The sequence below is a fragment of the Labrus bergylta genome, chromosome 12, assembly GCF_963930695.1.
Source record: "Labrus bergylta chromosome 12, fLabBer1.1, whole genome shotgun sequence".
In the NCBI taxonomy this organism is placed as follows: Eukaryota; Metazoa; Chordata; class Actinopteri; order Labriformes; family Labridae; genus Labrus; species Labrus bergylta.
Window position 1 is genome coordinate 1,673,566 of NC_089206.1, and position 24,031 is coordinate 1,697,596.

At 40.3% G+C, this 24,031-nt stretch overlaps 1 protein-coding gene and 1 non-coding gene across 2 annotated transcripts; both read right to left on the reverse strand.

Annotated features, from left to right (window-relative positions):
* Positions 1-10,705: 10,705 nt before the first annotated feature.
* On the reverse strand, positions 10,706-17,274 carry ppdpfb (pancreatic progenitor cell differentiation and proliferation factor b). The gene is made up of 5 exons (XM_020655819.2): positions 17,115-17,274; positions 15,492-15,587; positions 13,746-13,823; positions 11,612-11,705; positions 10,706-11,226 (listed from the first exon to the last, which is right to left on the reverse strand). Exons 2-5 carry the CDS (start codon positions 15,544-15,546, stop codon positions 11,112-11,114), a joined length of 342 nt encoding a protein of 113 aa, XP_020511475.1. The 5' UTR covers positions 15,547-15,587; positions 17,115-17,274; the 3' UTR covers positions 10,706-11,111.
* A 2,651-nt stretch (positions 17,275-19,925) lies between these two features.
* LOC114921496 (U6 spliceosomal RNA) lies at positions 19,926-20,031 on the reverse strand. The gene has a single exon (XR_003809790.1). It is a non-coding gene; the product is annotated as a U6 spliceosomal RNA (small nuclear RNA).
* Between the last annotated feature and the right edge of the window lie 4,000 nt (positions 20,032-24,031).

The following is a 24,031-nucleotide window of genomic DNA, read 5'->3' on the forward strand; positions in this document are numbered from 1 at the left end:
CCTCCAAAAACAAAAGTGATTTTTAGAGAAAAGATGGATGTCTGAACACAGAAATCTGGGAGTCTTTGGGTGTCCCACGATGCGATTCAGGATCTATTTTGGATTCTGGATTAATGACTCAAAGTCTATTTTTGAATGAGTACATACTTCAGGATCTACTCCAGTCATCTGTGAGACTGGCTCAATTTCTCGCTGCTCCATTTGGCGTTCTGCTGAGTGAAAGAGCTAGCGTTAGCACTTAGCACGGAGTCGCTGATTAGCCATAAAAAAATCTATTTTTGGGAAGTTATGAATCTCAGAAAATGTCAGAAGAGAAGAGTCTCGATTTTTACAGAAATCGATTTTTTTCCCACCTCTAAGAGAAACCCAAACGTTTCACACAAGGTGACAGAGCATTGTTTTCATCACACGCTGCTTTAGTGATTGTGTCGCTGCACTCCTGCTGACAGATTAAACTTCAGGTCATGATGTATGTGTGTGTGTGTGTGTGTGTGTGTGTGTGTGTGTGTGTGTGTGTGAGTGTGTGTGTGTGTGTGTGTGCTGCAGTGGTGGATTCATACTGTATACAGAAAGTGTGTCAGACACGACTCAGCAGAGAGCGAGAATTCAATCAGGCTCAGTGTGTGAAGAGAGAGAGGTCACCTACATATGAAATACCACACTGACTCTGAGCAGTGAAATACTTTATCTCTGCAGCACACACACACACACACACACACACACACACACACACACACACACACACACACACACACACACACACACAGTACTTCTGTCCTCGGCCTCTCTAAAGTGTCATGGCAACATTAATTCAGGGATTAATCTCCCTATACACACGTCCTCTTTAAGTATATTCACTTAAAGCTCCAACACGTCCAGAGACCAGTTTAAGTTGCTGCTCTGAGATTTAGGACAGAAAAAGGTACGACAGTCTTTGCAGAAGCATGAAAACAAATCAATTTAACGCTTTCATTTTAAGCCGACAGCGACAACAACAAGGACAACTACAGGGAAAGAAACGTGTTCCCAGCACAAACAAGAAAATTCAAGGTCTGCTTTCATAACAGCACCATGATCCCTCTGAGCTCATCTTATCTGTAAAAAAAAAAAAAGAAATGACCACCCACAAGAATGAAACACTCACATCAAATATTTTGAGAGTCACAGACCTTAACCCAGAATCTCAGTATCCCATCAAAACCTCTGAGAGATGAGATCTATCTGCTAGAACACAGTGCACTCTAAAAACCTGAACCATGAGTGAAAACAAACAGCAATAGTAAGAACGGGAAAACTGTAGAGCTGCACAAATGAGTTTGTTGAATACTTGATAAAAACTTGTTTCAGTCATTATGAGAAGAAAACATCATTACATCTTTATTTTAAAGGAGCAGCTCGTTTCCATTGTCATTTATGAACGTTATCATTAGAGTGTTTGGGTGTTTGATTTTGAGCGGGGTAAGAAATGATGAGGTTATGCATACTTGATCGGTTTTCCGTCTTTTTGTCTTTTTGTCTTTTTGTCTTCTGTATAATGTGCTATAGATACCTTAAATACATACTGTGTTTATTCATTTTTGTAACTCGTTGAACGGCAAAGCTTAGTTTGTGTTGTGTTCTAGTTGTCTCCTTTTCTTTGTTTGTTTTTTACTTAAAACTGCTTTTATTTTTTACTGAAGAACCGGTTGAACATATATCTGTATGTCTCAAAACTCAATAAAAAAAGAAATGAGGTTAGCGGACACTAGCATCGCTTTACCAGATAATAACATATTCTGTAAAGGAAGTTATTTGTGTATTGAAGAATCCCTTCTTCTGACAACATCAGCATTCTGTGACACTTTATTATCCAACTCAAATCTATATCAGTGTCCGATGTCCCACACGGGTTGGGCTGTACTTTAAAAGACAACGCCACAACAACACGTTATGTTTTCCTTTTCTGCTGCGAGGATTTGATGCAAGCAACTTTAATGTGATTCAATCAAATCTGATGTTTTCTAATCGGTTGTGTCACACATTATCAGGATACAGTAACCAGGAGGGCAAACAGGAGACCTTGAGTGATAACACAGACACACAGTCAATCTAATTATAGCATCACCAGCGTCCAGGTCAAAGGTTAAACACACTGACCCTGCGTTCATCTGAGTTATCTTCTCCTCTGTTTGATTTTTACTCGTTCAGACCTTTCCACCTTAAAGTTTGAACATTTTGAACACAACAAGTCTGATTCAGCTGAAATGCAAAAAAAAAAAAAAGTTACATTTTATGAACGGTGAATGTTTGGCCTCCTGAATAAGTCATTTCCTGAAGGATCGGGGTTGTAACTGGAATGAGTGGGAGGCTTTGAGTGTGTGAGGCACACAAAGACATGCCTGTTTGCTCAGTAAGTAGGTCAGTTTGATTCCACTCAAATCAGCTCAAGTTAAACTGGTTTTCCACATGTTTAGAATGGTTGTTGAGTTTTTATCGTCATTATCTACAAAATAAGGCTGGGATTTTATCATACTGTTAACCATTCCATTAAAAACCAGCAGTATGTTTCCATCTCTCTGTCTGTGGCTCTCAGGCTGGTTTTTCCAACTGAAGACAGAAATAAAAAGTTTCCTTTTTCCAAAACTACACATTTCCTTCTGCAGGACACTCACATGACTCTGACAGCAGTAAAGAGTGAGGACTTCTGTCTGTCAGTAATAAAGGTATAAGCAGAGCTCAGTGTTACTGTGTCTCATCATCAAGACAAAAGGCCCAAAAATATAACTTAAAAAACAGTTTGTTCTGTCTGTGTGAGGTCATCAGCAGACTTCCTGTCCCACAGTGACACCAGTAACAGTTTCCTCAAACTGGGTGTGTAACTTCATCCTGTGGAAGTGTTGACACCAATGACAATGACAGAGAACATTTCATCACGTTTACTGTCAAAGTGGAAAAAGACGTGTCTCTTTATCAAAAGAAGAAAAGTTAAAATGGTAAATACACCCCCAGCTAAAGTCCTGCAGACATGATGGAAATTAAAGTACAAATACAAAAAGGCTGTTTACAAAATAAACTCACAGAGTCCTGAATGAAAGCTCAGTGTGTAGTAGTGTTATCATGCTGGTACAGTGGAGGAAATAACTATTTGATCCCCTGCTGATTTTGTAAGTTTGCCCGATTTCAAAGAAGTGAGCGGTCTATCATTTTTATGATACTTTTATTATAACACACAGAGACAAAATTTTAAAAAAATGTTTTTGCATTTGATCGAAGGAAATAAGTATTTGATCCCCATGCAAAACATGACTTAGTACTTGGTAGAGTGACCCTTGTTGGCAAGCACAGAAGTCAGGCGATTGTTGTAGTTGGTCACCAGGTTTGTACACATCTCAGGAGGGATTTTGGTTCCACTCCTCTTTACAGATCTTCTCCAAATTCTGAAGGTTTTGAGGCTGTCGCTTTGCAACTCGAACTTTCAGCTCCCTCCACAATTTTTTTAAAGGATAAAGGTCTGGAGACTGGGTAGGCCACTCCATGACCTTAATGTGCTTCTTCTTGAGCCACTGCTTTGCTGCCTTGGCCGTATGTTTCGGGTTGTTGTCATGCTGGAAAACCCATCCAAGACCCGTCCTCAGTGCTCTGGCTGAGGAAAGGAGGTTCTTGTCCAAGATCTGACGGTACATGGCCCCATCCATCGGCCCCTCAATGCGTGAAGTTGTCCTGTACCAGAGAAACAGCCCAAAAGCATAATGTTTCCACCTCCATGCTCATCACGGTGGAGATGGTGTTCTTGGGTTGGTATTCAGCATTTCTCTCCCTCCAGACACAACAACTCCAGTTTATGCTAAAGAGTTGAATTTGGTCTCATCTGACCACATCACCTTCTCCCAAGCCTTCTCTGAATCATTTGGGTGTTCACTGGCAAACTTCAGACGGGCCTGTACATGTGCCTTCCTGAGCACGGGGACCTTGCGGGCACTGCAGGATTTCAATCCGTTAGGGTGCAGTGTGTTTCCACTGGTTTTCTTGGTGACTGTGGTCCTAGCTGTCTTGAGATCATTACAAAGCTCCTCCCGTGTAGTTCTGGGCTGATCCCTCACCCTTCTCATGATCATCCTTACCCCACGAGGCGAGATCTTGCATGGAGCTCCAGACAGAGGGCGATTGATGGTTATTTTAAATTTCTTCCATTTTCTTATAATTGCACCAACAGTTTCTCCTTCTCACCGAGCTTCTTGCTGATGGTCTTGTAGCCCAGTCCAGCCTTGTGCAGGTCTACAATCTTGACCCTGATGTCCTTTGAAAGTTCTTCATGCCCATGGTGCTGGAGTGGTTGGAAAGGAAGAGATTGAGTCTGTTGACATGTGTCTTTTATACTCATAACGAGCAGTGATTGGGAGTACTTTCTTAAAGTGACAGGACTAACCGAGTGCCACCCGGGCAAATAACTGGTCTGTGGGAGCCAGAATTCGTGTTGGTTTGTAGGAGATCAAATACATATTTATTTCGATCAAATGCAAATGAATTTATAACTTTATACAATATTTTTTTCTGGACTTTTTTTTTGATATTCTATCTCTGTTTGTTAAAATAAAGGTACCATAAAATTTATAGACCGCTCACTTCTTTGTAATTGGTCAAACTTACAAAATCAGCAGGGGATCAAATAATTATTTCCTCCACTGTATACTGGTCTATCCTGGTTTTAATAAAGGTTAAGCTTTGTGCTGCTGTACCTGTCCAGATGAAACTGATTTCAGTTCGGCTCGTTGGCTCAACACATTGTTTTCTCTGTTGGTCCTTACAGTGTGAAACATGCAGCATCGTGGGGATTTTTGGATTGGAGGTCATATAAAAGTTAGAGGTTTAATTATGTCAACCACAAAATAATTAATTCATGTGTCGTCTGAGGAACCATTCAATCTATTTAAAGACCAACATATAAAACTAGATCAATAAACTTATCATCGAGTGAAGCTCTATTCTTGATTCTCAGAACTTAAATCAGGAAGCAAAGAAGAACAGATGTTTGGGGTTGGAGGGAGACGAGGGACCAGGAATGAAATCAAAAAATGTGTTCCTTCACTCCCATTTTTGACGATCCTGCAAGCACCCAATGACCTGGAAAAACTGCAGCGTGGGAGTCATCCCGACCACTCAGCTCAGAACAAATCCTCTTTTCAACCTTTTAACACGGTCATACAGAGAGGCCACTTTATAGCAGCAGCAGCGTCTCCCATTGTTTGTCTTTCCTCTGTTCCATAGAGACACACAGAGAGACTGAGGGCTGAACAGGGGACAGCAGTGCTTACACTAAAATCCTATTCTATACTCAAAGAAAATCCTCTCGTCAGGAGGATCAGTGCCAAACTACTGTCAGCAGAGAGACTTTTCTACACATGTCAGGAAAACTTCTACAGGAAAACAAGACACAGGTTTGGGGACAGGACTTTGGGTATCACATGACGACTGATTTCTGCTTTGTCATCAACCCAGCATGCATCAGCTGACAGACAACAGGCCTCAAAGACACTGTGAAAGGTTCTAGGCCTGGGCGATACAACGATAATTATTGTGATTTAATTTTTGTTAATAGAAATATAACAAATGTTTGACAGTTTTAAACCTAAAACAACACCAAGAGACATGTGAGGCTTAAACGAGCAACACCACAAACCTTCTCCACCATTTGAAACAATATGACCTGTTAGAACACAGCAAAGGAAAGAAATTAATAAACGTCCCAAACGAGTGTTAGTGGACCCTCAGTAAGCAACGGGCCAGTAGTGGAGTTCACCAGCAGCAAACTGTCATATCAGCGTTTTCCATCACCATACACTGAGCTTCTGACGTTGAAATGTTCCTCTGTTTAATTAGAGTTTGTCATGTTCTGTCAATAAAGAATCATTTAACCAAAATTAACCATCTGGTTCCTTCAACTTTCACTCAGGAGCAAAAATCTGATTTTAAATTTGTAATAAACAACGATTTTACACTTATCGTGATAATTACCGATATCGCCTGATGTGCATTGTAATTAGCATCACATTATGCGATATAAAATACAGCTGATAAAGGACTTATGATAACTAACACGTGCTCCCAAGGTGAGTCATGTAAATCCACTGGTCAGCATAGTCAGCTAAAAAAAAGTGCAAAAATCAGCTGGTTGATGTACAAGATTTCATAACAGCAATAGACCGATCTTACAGGTCACAAGAGGTTGAGAGTCCAAACAAGTTAAAATTTGTGTCATAAATCTGAGTCACATGTTGACCCATTGGTCCTTTCAGAATATACTGTACAGCTAACATGATGTTTGTGTCCTGTTCCCATCAAGCACACAAAAACACAGCAAACCTTGTGGGATTTCCCCCCCAGAACAGCATCAGGTAGATTAGATAGAGTACATGGCCTGCCAAAGCAAGCTCAGCTCATGGCATTTAAATTGAACATTTAGATGTTTTTTCAGAGGAAGGCAGTCAGTAGCTTATCTCTGACCTCCAACAGGTAACAGTATTTAGGGAGAAACCAATCTCAGTAAATACACTGCTGGTTTATTTACTATTTGCATGAGCGACTGATACAACCTGCTGCGTGCTCTTTCCCACATTAGGCAACAAGCACCGCACAAATTGATTTCAACAACACAAGTATCTTAGGTGTTACACAATGCTGCCTGGTTTTAAAAGAGTGACTGGTAGACTTTTGAATCCATCATCAGCCACATTGGCAGATAGGCGGAGAAAAAAACGTAATTTCCAACCCTGGTGTTTAGTCTACTAATCTGAATATAAAAGCTGATAGGTTAATGGAAAATCTGTACTTTGTGCCATCGAGTCTACTTTCAGTACCTATCTCAGAAAAAGCAACACATCAAATCAAACAAATGTCATAAATTAAACTTAATCCAAAACCACTCTATAGAATCAACAACCTGAAATCCACATTTCATATATTTAGCTATTCATTTAGTAGAGTAGCATTTCAGAGCTGCAGCCAAAAACCCCAAAACAGCAACCAATAGTTATGCTAATAATCAACCATAAAAAATTAAAAAAAAACATCAACCCAGACATAAAACAGTAACCAAAAGACTATAAATCATCAACCACAAAAGCTAAACATCAACCATCAATCAGATATATCAACCACAAACAAGTTATTTAAACCAAAAAAACAGGAAACCAAACCAAAAAACATTAACCAGACAGAAAATGGGTTTAGGCTACTTGGCATCTAACAGTTAAGCTATCAACAGCAGCAACTAGAAGTGACACTAATACAACTATTCCACGGTTTAATATCAGGCTAAAGGTCTTGACGCAATATTATTTTAATTAATTTATCCTACTAAAAGCGGTAGTAGTCCGAGGAAAGACCAACAACCGTTATTCAATTAATTAACATTAGCCACAGGTGAACAAACAAACCTGGGCGGAGTTTGAAAAAAGGTGTGTTTGTTTTATTCACCTGCCGGTCAGGAAGAGTCATGTGTCAGTTCATCCTAATTTTTTCAAGGAAAAGTATCTAAAAAAAGAAATAAAGAGAGATCAATCAACAAAAAATAGATTTATAGATGCTGATAACTGTCATAACTCTTCAATTAGTGTTGAGTGTAAATTTAAGGCTGGTTTTCTGTGGTCTATTTCAGTGGTTCCCAAAGTGGGGGTCAGGACTCCCCAGGGGGTCACAAGCCACCAATAAGGGCGATAAATTGAAGCTTTAAAAAAAAATGAATACACAAATGAATAATAATAAAATACAAATATTTTAATTGGTACTTTTACTAAAGTAAACTTAGTATTCTGTCCATCACAGCTTTAAGATCTACCTCTTATACACCAATGTGTCCATACCCCTATTAGTTGCTGGTCTCTGTAAGACTTTGAACTTAAAATATACATTATATATAAAAATACATGTTTTTTAAAGTGTAAACTTGTCACTCCTCTTGACTGCGCTGCAGATGTCCTTCCCATTTCTGATCACATGTTAATATCTTTCAATGTCAAACTCACACTATCCAAAAAATATCTGCCACGTGTCATTTCATATCACAACATCAAGGACATTAACTTAACTGCTCTCTCCAGTGGCATTGACAGCCTCCCCAGCATAAACTGTTTATCCACCCCCGATGAACTGGTCTCTCATTACAATGATGGTCTTCATAGCCTCTTAAATACCCTGGCTCCTTTAAAAACCCGGACTGTTTCATTCACCCACTCTGCTCCATGGTTTACACCTGAACTTCGCCTACTCAAAACAAAAGGCCGTCGCCTGGAACGTCTCTACAAGAAAACTGGACTTCTTATTCACAGAGAAATGTACAATAACCACATTCTCCACTACAAGGACAGTTTCTCTACAGCTAAATCAACTCACTACGCAGGTATCATCAGCTCAGGTGAAGGGAATACAAGGACACTATTCTCCATCGTCAACAACATACTACGACCACCGGACTCTCTTGCTTCTCATCTGTTTTCCACCGCCTATTGTAACTCTTTAATGTCATTTTTCACTGCCAAAGTAGACAATACTCACCAGCAACTGACTCCTAACATCTCATCTCTCCCAGTCTTCTTACCTCCTCTCTCTCACTCACTTTCAAGTTTTAAACTTCCTTCTGTTGCTGAAATATCTGACCTCATTCAGAAATCAAAACCATCTACCTGTCCATTAGCCCCTCTCCCTACTGTCCTAGTAAAAGCTTGCCTACCCCCTCTGTCTTCCCTAATAATGGTCATCATACATGCCTCCCTCACCTCTGGTCTTGTTCCCATTTCTTTCAAGTCAGCTTCAATAACCGACTCTTAATACTTAAGAAACCTGCTGCAGACCCAAATGACTTCAATAACTTCCGTCCTATCTCTAATCTACCCTTCCTATCCAAAATTCTTGAAAAAACAGTTGCATCTCAGGTTCACACTCATTTGTCTGACAATAACCTCTATGAACAGTTCCAGTCTGGTTTCCGCCTCCTCCATAGCACAGAGACAGCACTGGTAAAAATCACTAATGACCTCCTCATGGCAGCTGACTCCGGACTTCTAACCATCCTCATCCTCCTTGATCTAAGTGCAGCCTTCGACACCATCTCCCATCACACACTCCTTGACAGACTTGCCTCCATCGGAATCACTGACACACCCTTGCACTGGTTTTCATCCTATCTCTCTGGTCGTACTCAGTTCACTCAACTCGGAACCTTCAAATCCCAACCATTTCCAGTCACCACCGGTGTTCCTCAGGGTTCTGTCCTGGGCCCCCTTCTGTTCATCATCTATCTCCTTCCTCTTGGCCATATCTTCCGTAAGTATAACATCCAGTTCCATTGCTATGCGGATGACACCCAGCTCTATCTGTCCACCAAACCCACCTCCTCCCTCCCGCCCACTTCCCTGACTGATTGCCTGCAAGAAATCAAATCCTGGTTCACCTTCAACTTCCTCAAATTAAACAGTGACAAAACCGAGCTTCTCCTCATCGGCACCAAATCAACAATCTCCAAACTTGACAGTTTTTCTCTGGCTATTGACCACTCCTCAGTTTCCCCTTCCCCTCAGGTTAAGAGTCTGGGTGTCATCCTTGACAGCACACTATCATTCCAATCTCACATCAATAATGTCACCCGGTCTGCTTATTTCCATCTACGTAACATTAATCGCCATTCATCTCAAAACACATCTTTTTAAACTGGCATTTTCAGTCTGATCATTCTCCACCCGTTCTCATAACTCCTTTACATCCTGTACATTTGTGTTTTTAATGTTAATTCTATCATTGTGTTGTTACTTTGTTGTTTTTATCTCTGCTCTGTAAGGTGACCTTGAGAGTTTTGAAAGGCGCCTTTAAATAAAATGTATTATTATTATTATTACATTTTTGCTGACTGTGCACTCAGGAGAATCAGGTGAGAAGAGCATGGGGGCATCTTGTGACACTGCAAGCTGGAAATTGTCATCAACCGTTAATTCATTCATCATGAAGCCTCGGGAAAAGTCTGCTGGGTTTTAAAGGGCTTTTAAAACAAGTCAGGTACAAACGTTAACTTAATTTGGAAGGAGAGATCAACAGAATTTGAAGTAAAGTTTACTTTAGAGACATAAAAATGAAGCACAAACTGACTGAAGAGTGGAGTTAAACCTAGTCTTGTGCAGATATTTTAAATTAAATGACATATAGAGAAAGTGCTGTTGCGGGAGTTTCTGAGCTAACAGTTACACAACTCCAGACTCTGGGCTCATGCAGCAGTCTGAGGACATGAAGTGCTGCTCTGTTCTGTTTACTCTGCTCCTGTAATAACCCTGTACAGAACCAGTGAACCACTCCCTGACTTGCACAATCACTTTCACCTCCCTGCTCCTTATATAGGGCCGTTTTCCAGCAACAGCTGGCGACACATCACTTAGCAAATAAACAGAGATAAAATCATGTTCATGAAACCACAGAGGAAAGTGAATTTACTCTAAAAATAACAGCTGAACATGTATTTATTTATACAGCTTGAAGTTACAGGGACCATGTATATTATGCCATTTCTGTAACGTGCCAGTTTAGCCATCATGGCTTATTTTCAGCTGTAGTCCCTGAGCAGGTGAGTGACAGAGGTACGTCAATAGAGATCAGGGCACACTTCTATTTTCATATTTTAAAACTCTATCTTCGTGTAACTGAATGTTGAAGTGTATGAGCAGAATAAAGACGTGGCCAACAGAACTTTAGGCTGCAAGAGTCTACTTTTATTGCATCACAGGGTGACAGAAGTGTAAAATGTTGAACAAAGGCATGTGGATGTGAACGCACCACAGTGTCTGAGCACCACAGGATTACAAACACACAACAGTACAAATGTTTATAAAAACACAAATAAGGAGCTTATCAGTTTCTTCATCGTCTTGGTTTTTTTTTCCTGTCATTTTTAATTATTTTTTGTTTGTCAATAAAAAAATACACACAAGGTTACCAAACAAAAACAAGTAAGGCAGCCTACACTACGATGAAGAATAGTATAAAAAAAAAACGAATAAGGTTGTAAACGGGACGTCCTCCCGTCACCTAGCGTTGGTCGTGTTGGTTTGATTCCCCCCGAGGTGCGGCGTGGAGCAGACTGAGGCTTGGCTGCATCAGGAGGCGGTGGGGCTTCCTGCGTCGCTGCTCTCGCTCACCTGCCGTTGCATCACCATCTCCTTGGCAACGCAGGTGATCTGACCATTTGTTAACGTACCTGGGACCCCCGCCCTTAAAGACACAAGAAGAGAGAGATGGTGAGAAGTTGTTTTTGACGGTTGTATAACAGAGAGGCTGTGGCTGTGCGTCAAACGGGCGAGGATTAACACAGGGCAAGTCAAATCAGGTCAGCTTTTATTTTCTAAAACATGAATGTTATCAAAGAGCTGAATGCAGCACAACACTCAGAACTGAAGTCTGGTTTGTAAAAAAAACACTTCAGCTGTGCAAAGAAAATAAACTAGAAGCAAATGCAGAGGGATGCATCACCTTTCAAAACTCCTTTTGACAAATTAGCTTTTAAAACTGAGAAGATTATGACCGAGTTTCATATACTTCAAATACAGCGGCAGTGTAAGGAAACAAGTGGGAAGAGTGTGTGTGTGTTTCTGCTTACTTCTGCTGTGCCTCCTCAGTCAGTGGGGTCATCCCTGGCTGCTTCCCAAAGAAGAAACTGGACCACCAGTGACCAGAGTCCTGCTTGGGGAGCCCTGTGGAGGCAGAGGAAGGAGGCTTCAGAGTTATATTTAGTCTCTCATCTGGTCCAAGATATTCATTTGCAGTTCAGTATTTCACCTGTCAGCTGTAAAACATCCCTCAACAGGAGTCACACTGGTTTGATATTTGATATTTTGACACTCTGTGTCTGTGTGGAAGGCAGTTTTCAGCTCATTAAAGCTACTATTCACTTCATTATAAATTCAGGGAAAAAGTTCCAGCAGCTGTAATCTCTGAGGTGAGACATCAGACTCAACGTTATGCTGACCAACGGTTTAAATGTATGAGTGTTTGAGTTGGGTGTGTGTTTCATCAGGGAGAAATGACTCAGGTTTCCCCTCTCAGGCCGTGTGTGTGTGTGTGTGTGTGTGTGTGTGTGTGTGTGTGCGCGCGTGTGTGTGTGTGTGGCTCAGAGACAAACTGACTGGGACACCTCAGGTTGTGTGTGAGCTGCTGCATTCAGTTACACTTACAGTACAACTACAGTGTGCTATAATTAGATTCTAGGTCAAGCTAGGCAGCGACACATATATACTGTCTCACTCAGCATGTGTTGCATCTGTGCACTTTGGATCTTAAGCTGCGTTTTTTGTACTCAAGAGTAAAACAGAAGCAGTAACACTGTAATACAACTTGAATAAAGCAGATTCATGTTTCTCAGATGCTCTTTGAGGGCTGTTAGCTACGCTATCTTCAGCTCAGCTTTTATCGCTGATAACCAAAGAACCAGTCCATCCACAAGTCAGCCAGTTAAAAACAACTGAATCTGACAAAGAAAGAACAAAAAGACACGGGCTTTGAAATGTCAATGCATGAACACACCTATGTTTCCCTTTCACCTACTTTTTTGTGCAACCCTGCGTGTGTGTGGGTGCCTGCGTGTGAAAATCTTAGCACCCTGACACCATTTCAAACATCTGACCCAGTGGTTAAAACAGGAACACAGACTCAGACCTGAGCCAGCAGTTAGCACACGAGCCAGATGGTTTCCACATAGATCTGAGCTGGGATTACTGGTGGGAGTCTGCAGGTATGAACCGAAGATTTAGAGCGGTGCAGCGGGGGGGCTGAATGCACGTGTGACAAAGACTGGGATCAGTTTTGATGTTCATTCTGACTTCTGGACCAATATGAGAGAACTAAATCAGAGCTGAAGCTTAAAGAAAGAAATGTCCTCATTATGAAAGGGAGAGTGGAAATAAACAACTCCTCTGCTGGATTAAAGATTCAGAGTGTTTCATAATGACTCACTCATGACAACTCGGTTGTTTTTAAGGCAACAGCTGACTCAACCTGAGTACACGCTGCAGTTACACAATTCAGAGCCCTTCCTGTGATATTACCAGCTCAGTGAGAAGTGTGTCACAACCAGATCCAAGTGTTACCCACATTCATTCACACACACAGGTGAGCCCATGCTTTAACCAGGAGTAACATCTGGATCAGGCACAGACACAGGATGTTGTTCCTCTCGTACTGAACACTCCGTTCTGTCCAAAACCACGGCTCTCTAACCACTCCTCCTCCTTCTGGATTGAATCTGTCTTTCAAGGTTTGAATTAAACAACCAAGAAGCAGCTGTGTTTCCAATCATTTAGAGATCAGTATGAGTGGAAAATTCAGAAGAACCAATTGACAGATGTGACACTTTTCAGGGCGCTTTATTGTTGCTAGGTTACAAAAGTTAACTCCTGCTTCCCTCTGTAATGTCTGTTAAGTAGTTTTAGATGTGTGCCTCTATGTGAAGCCTCGGACAGATTTAACCCCCACAATCATTCCAACACGTCACAAAGATGTGGATTTATTTCCATGGGAGTGTTGGCAACACAAACCGAGTTCTTTACTGTTAGTCCACCTCCACTTTAGACTTTCATCTGAAGGGTTTTGAGGATTTGGTTTTAACTTCTGAAAGGGGTCTTAATACTGTTTCAGGGTTTCTCTAAACTGGCACACTTCACTGTGCGGGGGAAACATTGAAGTATTGGAGTTTTCATCCTCAGACTTTTTTTCCTTGTTCTGGTTCAGACACTCACCTGGGTGGTGAGGGATGACCTCTCCGCTGTACTCCGAACTGCCACACGAGCTGCTGCTGGACGTAGAGCCGATGCGCCCTGCAGGAGGAGACACCACGCAGACACAACGTTAAAGACATGGATGGTTTACACACTGTCGACTAAACTGAAAAAAGCTAAATGTAACAGGGGGAGAGGCTCTTGCGTAATATAAACCTCTTTCCCTTTGACAAGGAGCGGTTGGGACGTTCAGGACTACAGAAAATAGAAATCCACTTTGCTCTGGTTATATAACTCCAGCCTGAGTGGAAAGTCTGGATCTGTAATGCACGCTTCTGATTTGATTGGCTCAGACAGGGCACACGTGCACTTTGGGAAAACCTGAGCTGAACGGAGACAATGTGACTCGTTCACTTATTTCCTGTGACTTAAAACACGTCTGCACGTCGTGGCCTGACGTGATGTTACTGTGAACCCATGCTGGGTGAGATATCCCATCACTTAAAGACAGCCACATGACCTGCAGCTGCTGGATTTGTAAAACAGAAGAAAACGGGAAGCAAGTTTTGAAATGTGGCAGCAGCACTCTTTATGTCTGAGTAATGTAATCTCCTTTTAAATTAAATAACTGGTTTGAAATATAATCAACATTAAACAAATGTCTGAGCCAAAACCCCCAAATCATCACTTTTATAATAAGTCCAGTCCATTGAGCAATGTGACAAAATGATGGGACATACACTGATGAAATAATGGGTCTGTTCTGAGAGTCAGTAGATTCATGTTTTAATCGATGCGAGGGGGGATTTTTCTTAAAGCCATATGAATCAGAAAGAATCAGATACACAGTTTGTATTTAACACATGACTCACAGAGAGACCCAAATACACACAGCAGTCAGAAAACACCACAGTGACTCATTACATCCAAACCGGAGTAGATCAACGAGTTAGATCAGCTGTAGAGAGAGAGAGAGAGAGAGAGAGAGAGAGAGAGAGAGAGAGAGAGAGAGAGAGAGAGAGAGAGAGAGAGACAGAGAGAGAGAGAGACAGAGAGAGAGAGAGAGAGAGAGAGAGAGAGAGAGAGAGAGAGAGAGAGAGACAGAGAGAGAGAGAGACAGAGAGAGAGAGAGAGAGAGAGACAGAGAAGAGAGAGAGACAGAGAGAGAGACAGAGAGAGAGACAGAGAGAGACAGAGAGAGAGACAGAGAGAGAGACAGAGAGAGACAGAGAGAGAGAGACAAAGAGAGAGACAGAGAGAGAGACAGAGAGAGAGACAGAGAGAGACAGAGAGAGAGAGACAAAGAGAGAGACAGAGAGAGAGACAGAGAGAGAGACAGAGAAGAGAGAGAGACAGAGAGAGAGACAGAGAGAGAGAGAGAGAGACAGAGAGACAGAGAGAGACAGAGAGAGAGAGACAGACAGAGAGAGAGACAGAGAAGAGAGAGACAGAGAAGAGAGAGAGACAGAGAGAGAGACAGAGAGAGAGAGAGACAGAGAGAGACAGAGAGAGAGACAGAGAGAGAGACAGAGAGACAGAGAAGAGAGAGAGACAGAGAGAGAGACAGAGAGAGAGAGAGAGACACAGAGAAGAGAGACAGAGAAGAGAGAAGAGAGAGAGAGACACAGAGAAGAGAGACAGAGAGAGACAGAGACAGAGAGAGAGAGAAGAGAGAGAAGAGACAGAGACAGAGACAGAGAAGAGAGAGAGACAGAGACAGAGGAGAGAGAGAGAGAGAGAGAGAGAGAGAGAGAGAGAGAGACTCACTTCGGTAGTAGTCAGTGGTCGCCACTAGAGAACCGCCTGCTGGAATGGCTGCCATTCTTCTGTTGTTGGTCGCTGTTCACTGTGTTTGATGGAAACCTGGGAAGACGCCACACGATGATCAGAAACAGGGCGAGCTTCACGACTCACAGAGGCACCACACAGTCTCTTTTAAAGATGTGTCACTGCCAGAGACGACTGTCAGAAGAGTTATTCCTTTATTAAAGTGAAGATTGTATTCAGAATGCTTCTTTAAGTGATTTGCTGTCTTGTAAATACCTACAACATATTTAGATATTAAGTTTATTGTCATTAAAACGAACATTTGTTATTTGAGGACCTGAAACACTGAATTGTGTTTATAACTTCTTGCTGAACATTTCTTTAACCTTACCAAATTCTTTTAACTACTGACTTGTATGAAGGGCAATTTCAAGAAAAATGTGATGATTTGCACAGTTTTCATCCTGCATTTTTTAATCATATTAACCTCAGTGGTTTCCTAACCTGGGGTCCAGGCTCCCTTATGGGGGCCCTAACTAGAATCTTAGGGGGACTGCAAGACTTTGTCTGCTCCAAGGTTGTCAAAATTTGATTTGTTGCCGATTAAGATACTAATGTTTTTTCATTCTTTGCTTTTGGTGTCAGACTCCCATGATGCCAACATACCATAATCAACCAATCAGTTACAGTTCTTCCTCTAATGAATCAGATAATAACAGACGAGTGTAGGAGGTTTTTGCTTGATAAATGTCTTAAACTAAATTATGTAAAAACAAACAGTCGGTGATGAGTCAACCAGACAACAAGTCGATCCGATAAAATGTTAGAAACGAATCAGAGAAAATAGTATTGTATTTTTTCTGCCTTTATTTAACTGATGTACATATGTTTTATTTTTAATAATTTTATTCCTTTTTCCTGTTTTCTTGAGCTGCTGTAATGAAAAACATTCCCCCATGGAGGATCAATAAAGTTTATCTTTATGCTTAACTTCTGCTCTCAAATCCGAGGCTTCAAAAAGCAATATTCAAAAAAATGTTAATAAAATGTACATTAAATGTGCTTGAGTTGGTTTTATCTATAATATGATTTTTGGGGCTAAACACTTGTATTGTTGTTTTTGCAGCGTCAGACTGCTGCAGCGTGCCCGTATCCATCCAACGTAGTGACGTCATAGATCACGTAATGCAGAAGACTTGTTTACATTAAAGTGTCGCTGCAGCAAAACCGACATTTTGACCGTCACAAGCTACGTGTCCAAAATAAAGGAATACAACGAATATTAAAAAAAACAGAGGATAAATATACAGAATAAAAAGAATAAAAAGCGTAATATTAATCGTTAGTCTTGCTTCTTGTTATCAGGATGTTTTGTAGGTAACAGAGACATCAACAACATCTGTCAGTGAGTGTTTGTGTGTCAACAACAGTTAGTATCGCGGGAAAAAAATAAATTAATTAAAGGAAAAAAAACAGTTTTCATTCATTAAATTTATCCACCAAAAAACAAAGACAAACATACAGCCAACAAGACAGCTAGTTAGCATCGTTAGCTCGCCCACCACCATTGATAAACCCCCCCTCTCCCCCCTCTCCCCCCTCCTCCCCCGGGCAGCCCCTCACCTTCAAGTGACCAGACGTGCTGGATGTTCACTCAGTCGGCGCGGCTGGGGGAGGTAACGCTAGGCGACGGGGCCCATTTGAAAAGAAGTTTTGGGTAAGTGTGACCCTCCAAGGTCCGGACGGAGAGCGGAGCTGTTCGTTGATGGAACCGACTGGATGCGCGAGCTTTTATAGAGCGAGGGGGCGGTGACGTCGCTATGGGGATAGGGGGCGGGGCTACGGAGAGATTTATTTTTTCTCTCTTTTTTTTTTTTTTTTTTTACCTCTTGAATTTCGATGGGACACATTCAGGTGGATATTTTATTATAAATCAATATTCAAAGTTAAACACTTCATCTAAGTTATGTTTTTATTTTAGGCTCTTTATGTGTCGCCATGTTGGAAATGTTTATCTTCTTTTTCATTCTGAATAATTTAAACCTTTTTTTAAATATACATTTTTTTTTAATCGTTTTTTCTCATTTGTCAATTAAGCATCAGAGACCCCCCCCCTCACTCTTCCTTCAAGAAATCCCCAAAAATTCACCTCTTCATCATCGCCTAGAACCACTAACAAACTCAACTCTAACCCACCTACTTTTAAATAATTTCTTCTATGTATTCACTTTTTTGTTTTGTCGTTATTCTATTTTTAAGCATCTTTAAATATTTAGAAAAGCGCTATAAAAGTCTAATGCATTATTATAATTATTATTATTATTAGAAATAGTTTTGAATTTATTTAATGATAGCCCCTTGAGATGCATCATCTCATTTTCAAGGGGTTCCTAACACAAATAGCTTTCATACAAAACAGCAATACTAAACAAAAATACATACAGCAGGGGTTAATGTTTAATAAATTCAAAGAATGTTCATCGAAAGTTAAAGTATTCACATACACAACCGTTTTTTTGGTTGTCCTATACTCTTTGATAATAAAACCTATTTTCTGTTTTTTTTTTAGTTTGAAAAAGGATAGGCCTAGTTTTTATGATATCATGGAATCTTTATTGTTTGTCTTTGCTCTTAAAATACATTTAAAAACATGTTTAATTGTATTGTTTTCCCATAAACTATATTTTTCCTGACATTATTAAAAACTCATTTTAGTATCCATATTTCCTGTCGTTTCTAAAGTACGTATCACTGAGTAAAAAAGGAACTCATTAGATTTAAGAGGTGTTTTTTATTTTCATTTATCCATATAATCAGACACACCGGCATAAAATAAGACTATTCATTAAAATCAACATCATCAAGTACTTGGTATCAGAATCTGCTTTATTGGCCAGGTATGCTCACACATGAGGAATTTGACTTTGGTGAACTTTGCGCTCTATATACAAAAGTATGACATGAAATATCAACAATAAAACACAAAATAAACAAACATTAATATGTACAAGAATACATAAGACAAAAATGTATCATAGAAGAGAAAGTCTAAGAGACAGACTCATGTTGGATAAAGTTCAGAGTAAGGAGAAATCATTGACATGGATGTATTTGTTATTTCAGAGACTTTCATCATGCCAAACTGTCTGACAGTCTGACTCAACAGAAACTCAGCACGGAGTCAATGTCCCAATATCTACCGGACATGCTGCTCCCTCCTGTGGTGAAATGTGTGTACTGCATCAGTGAAATCACCCCTAAATAAAAGGCAACATAGTGTGTTTAAATGTAAAAAAAACCTGTCATTTAAACACAACTAAAAAGGTGAAAAAGTAGGCTATTATTTCGGCCATGAACTCGACAGGAAGTTCACCTTGTACAGTTACAAACAGGTCACAGTTTAGATCCAGGCCCGCCCACAGTAAGTTGGGCCCCTGAAAGGCCTTGTGAACAGACAGACCCTCGTCAGATTTCATTGTATATTAACTCATGCATGTCGGTTCAGTATCGATAGCCTCCTGGATTAGACCTGCCTCCTCGTCCTGTCTGCAATAGGCATGACATTAACATTACATTAAAAACAAAAAAACATTTGAAACAGCAGAATACATCTTACTGAAGCAACAATACAAAACATGCTTTATTCTGCTTTAATAACTTATGATGAGAATTTGGATTTAAAGTCTCACACATTAACGCTCACTGGACTTTTAATACTGCACCTTTTATATTTCTTATACTCTATTATATCTGTAATTACTTATTATATTTGATTGTATTTAAGTTATAGGTATTTTGCTTTATTTCCTTTGTTAACTGTTTTTTGCACCAATACACCAAGACAAATTCCTTGGATGTGTACAACAATTTAGCTAACAACATTTGATCATATCGATGAAGATCCTCAACAAGACTAAAACAAGCCTGAGGTTTTTTCAGACAACTTTTTAATTTACATTAAGTCTGAGGCAAGAAACATGAAAACGTTTATCCGTGGAGGTCGTGAAGGATTCCTCAGTTTACCTGCAAAACAACACACGGACCTGATGGTCAGCAGAGAGACATGATCCCTGTGTTTTTCAAACCGAAACGTCTACAGCTGTACATGAAGGTTTGGGTGTTTTCCAGACGACAAAAGTTTGAACGACATTTAATGCGAGAAACGCGAGTTTTAGGCCGACCATTGAAAGCAGACCTCGTCGACTCGAAAGGCTTTCAGAAGGAGGAACAAAAGAAAGAAAAGAAAGAAAAGAAAGACAGAAAAGACCGTTTTTGTTGGTTTTATCTCGGTTTTAAAACAGATTATTACAGAGTGTGACGCTCAGTGTCTGCTGCTCCAGCTGCGATGCGGCGCTGCTGCCACAGCTGCCGTGGGGGCGCTGTTTCCCCACAATCAAAAATATATTTTTTTTATGATAAATCACAACTTTATGACAAAAGAAGGAACGCTTCACGAATTTGCGTGTCATCCTTGCGCAGGGGCCATGCTAATCTTCTCTGTATCGTTCCAATTTTAATAGGTGTGTTAGTGAACTAACACAGTAATCCTATAAACCTTGTCTGAATATATAGGGCTATGTCCCATTCACCTCCCTGACTCATGGTGGCTGCTAGAAACAGTTAAACTGCTTATTATCAATACAGGACAACACTAGAGAGCCGCCTGGGCTGGGTGCTGTTTGAGTTTTGTACCTGTAGGTCTATCGGCCCAGTGTGACCCACTGTTGTACGACCCACAGTGGTTCTTTTGGACATCATCAGTGTTACGAGGGCATGATGGGACATTTAGGCACATTAGGTCTACGTCAGACGATGGGGATTGGATGGCTGTGCAAGCGGGAACAAAAGGCTGACTAGGCCCCTCCTCTGGCAGTCCTCCAGGACACTCTCTGGGCCCTCGGGGGTCGGTGGGGGATGGTTGGGGTCAGAGTGTGTTGGTAGAGAGACACTATGGGAGATCAGGGAGTGGGTAGAGAGAGGGAGTGAGAGAGAGCGACAGGAGACACAGAGCCAGTTTGGTCTGGTTTGGCTTACGTCATTCTTCAAAACCGGAAGAGTTGAGAAACACTTTCGCAGCAGAGAAAACCTGCTGTGATCCTGGATCCTGGATCCTGCTAAAAGAAAACAACAGAAACTACAACATGAACCAAGAAGACTCATCTAAACTTCAACCAGGAGCTGTGTTCACGTTAAATCCTCCCATGTGGCTTAAAATAACCAGCAGAAGTGTCTTTTTGGTCTGCTGCTAAAAGCCTCTGTAACAACAGAGGATCTGGACTGAATCCAAAAAATCTTATTCTATTCTTTTGGTCTGCTTGCTGCTTCTGAAAATGTAACATCTGTATCTGATTATATGTCGGTTCAAATCTGCCACTAATGCCATTATTTTGTGTTTATATTATTATTATTTTGAGAGACTCTTTTGTGTTCAAAATAGTAGTAATAATAAAAATAATAGTCCCATCAAACTGCCACTAGGTGTCGCTGTCTGATCAATCTTCGGGGGGGGGGGGGGGGGGGGGGGGGTTATGGGACGTCCCACTCCGGGATAGTAGCCTAACAGATAGAAAATCAAAAAGGAAATTAATACAAAGAAAAGAAGACACACAGTGACTCACTGTAATACAGAGCAGACATGGCTCTCTGAGTTGTATTTTCAGTGACAGGCTAAATGAATGAACGTTTACATCGTGACATCAATCCACTTAGGATGAAGCTGTTGTGGTGTTTTGAAAAACTAACCGGAGTGAAGTTAGTTTCAGATTTGACATTCGCCTGTTTTCACGTCGATTCCCTTCAATAGCTCCGAGTCAAAGCATCGGTTTCTCACAGTTTGGGGATATGTTGGAGAGCAGATTAAGACAGAAGTTTCACAGTTTGGATAAACTTCAAATAACCAAAGATGACGATGCAGCTGGGAGCGCAAAGAACTGAATGTCTGAGACTGTAGGCGGAGTTAGGGACCGTCGTAAAAGTGCAATACGGCTCATTTCAATATTCAACAACTTCTTTGTTTTTCAACATAGTGTAACAGTCAGGATATATTAGTAGTAGTACCAAAGAGCGCCACAAGGTGGTGTCTCTGTTTTGTTTAAGTGTGTGGGTGAGAAAGTCTATCTGTGTCAGTCATCTTGTCTGTCGATCATGAGAGGACATCTCAACCCACTGCTATTATAGAAGGTGACAGCCCTTAACATTTCACACCAATGAATACTAAATAAAAATAACTTCAAGGTTGGAATTTCAATAGCTTTCTCATTTTTGATTTTATAGACATCAAATCACCTCTCGTGTCCTGGACATCCTCTCACAACTTTCACAGCTCATACTTTGTGAAGAAGGCCATTAACAAATGCCTTAATACCATTTATCAGGGGCCTGTCGCTTTAAATGTGCAATTTTCAATGTTGGAATTTCAATAGCTGTGAAAGAGCGAATCACAGGAACTGTCACATTTAAAACACTGCAGAGAGCTGTGCTGTGTGAGGGAGCTTGACAGTGGATTTGTCCGAAAGCACACAGTAAAAGTACTTCATAGTACCTGTGCATGTAGTCTAGGAAGTACTAAGTCCAACCATATCAGAATCATTGTCTACTTATGATAGAACATATTTTTTTATATTTTTTTCCCAGGAAAACACCTTATTTTGAAAAACGGAAGTTACCGCAGACTCGCAGTATTATTCTCACTAACTTCCCCGACCTCTGAAGCTATTCCCTGAACTGTATTTTGTTTGCTCCCGTTTCATACACGTGTATCTCATAGTCAGTTTTATGGTAAGACTTCTGCATTTATCACTTTATTTTGAAAAAGGAGATTAATAACAGACTCGCTGTCTCTGTCTGCTCCTCCTGCTCGCTCTGCAGTCCGGAGCATTTACCGTAAAGATCAGAATACGTGAGCACCTCACTTCACCAGGTAAACTGGAGGAGCGGCTGGCTTGACCACAGTGAATTAGGCTACCAAAACATTACAATAGCCTACTCTCTGAATCTACATTTAACCTGTTTTAACTGACACAATTGACTTTTATAAAATCTTTGTATTTGTAGCCTAGGGGGAAAATGCATGTAGGCTAAAATATACCAAAACACTAAAGTCTTCAAACTGAGTCCAATGTCAAAGGAACGACTGCGTTGTTGACTCACCAGCTTCAGACTCCACTGATTTATCATCTGTTCACTGTTCAAGAAAAATATAGGCTACTATTGTTAGATAGGCTATGACTTTTCACACTAATCCATGTATGGCTCAGGTTTTGATGGAATGGTTTCACATCAGCCACTCCAGTGAACTTTAGCAGGTCAGCCCACACACTGTCATCCATTGGCCAGCAGTAGTAAGGGTACCAAAAATGTCAAGGTGGCCGATGTAACTCACACATGCTATGTGGTTCAGAAATTTCATGCAAATCCTGTTATTCTAGAAGAGCCTTGCAGGTCACATCAAGTAACTGCAGCCAACCAGAAGTCATTAACTGCAGTGAAACAGAGAGAGGATTCAAACTGAGAGTCTGCCTCACAACATACAGCAGTCAGTATGTTTCTGTGTGTCGGTCCATCTGTCATTAACAATCTGTCTTTCTGTTTGTAGAGTCTTGGAGTGATTCTCTTAATTCTGTGTTTAGGTTGCAACAAAAACAAGAGGTTTGTGTCCTCACCACGAGCCTGAATTATTTGACACCTTGACCATATAAAGGTCAAAAACTCAAGCAAGACAGAGAAGTGGTTCTAAAAGAAAATTAAACTGAATTGATAATTAATTAGTTTTATTATTATTTTATTTTATTATTATCATTATTATAATTATTTTTAATTGTTATTATCATTATTATTATAATAATAATAATAATAATAATAAAATTTAATTTCATCTAATTTAATTTAATTTAATTAAAAAAATTATATTCCTGTTTACTGTTTTGAGCTGCTGTAACGCAAAAATGTCCCCCATGGGGGATCAATAAAGTTTATCTTTACTTTTAGTTGACCTGGAGATGTCGAATTGCAATAAAAAAGTTATGGATCTATAGTCAAGTGGGAGATTAGGCAGTGATAGATCTCTCTATATCAGGCAAGCAGACATTTTTATGTTATTTTTGAATATTGCACAGATCGAATATTTCGAATAATTTTTCACATTGTCTTACATTAAATGCAATCAGCCGTTAGTACAGTTTGATTATATTAAAGTTAGCCTATAAAGTATACTAAATACTTACAGTGAAATGTCTACTGAAAGGTGCAGATGTGTTAATAGCTTTCTAACGTCTGAGATGACAGTGGGATAACGCAGAGTGTGTGCATTACTTTCACAGATTCATTTGAACTGAGGCTGCTGCAGTGATGAAGAACAGACATTAGACTCTGATGTTGATTCAATGAAATTAAAGTTTACCTGAAAATTGATTCAACGATGTTTCAATAACCGTTTATAAAAACGTATTGTGTGAAACAATAGGGCCTCGTCTTTTCTTACTTTGTGACTTCCTTTGTTACTGTCATCACAACGTGACAGCTTGTTGACAGAAAGACAGACA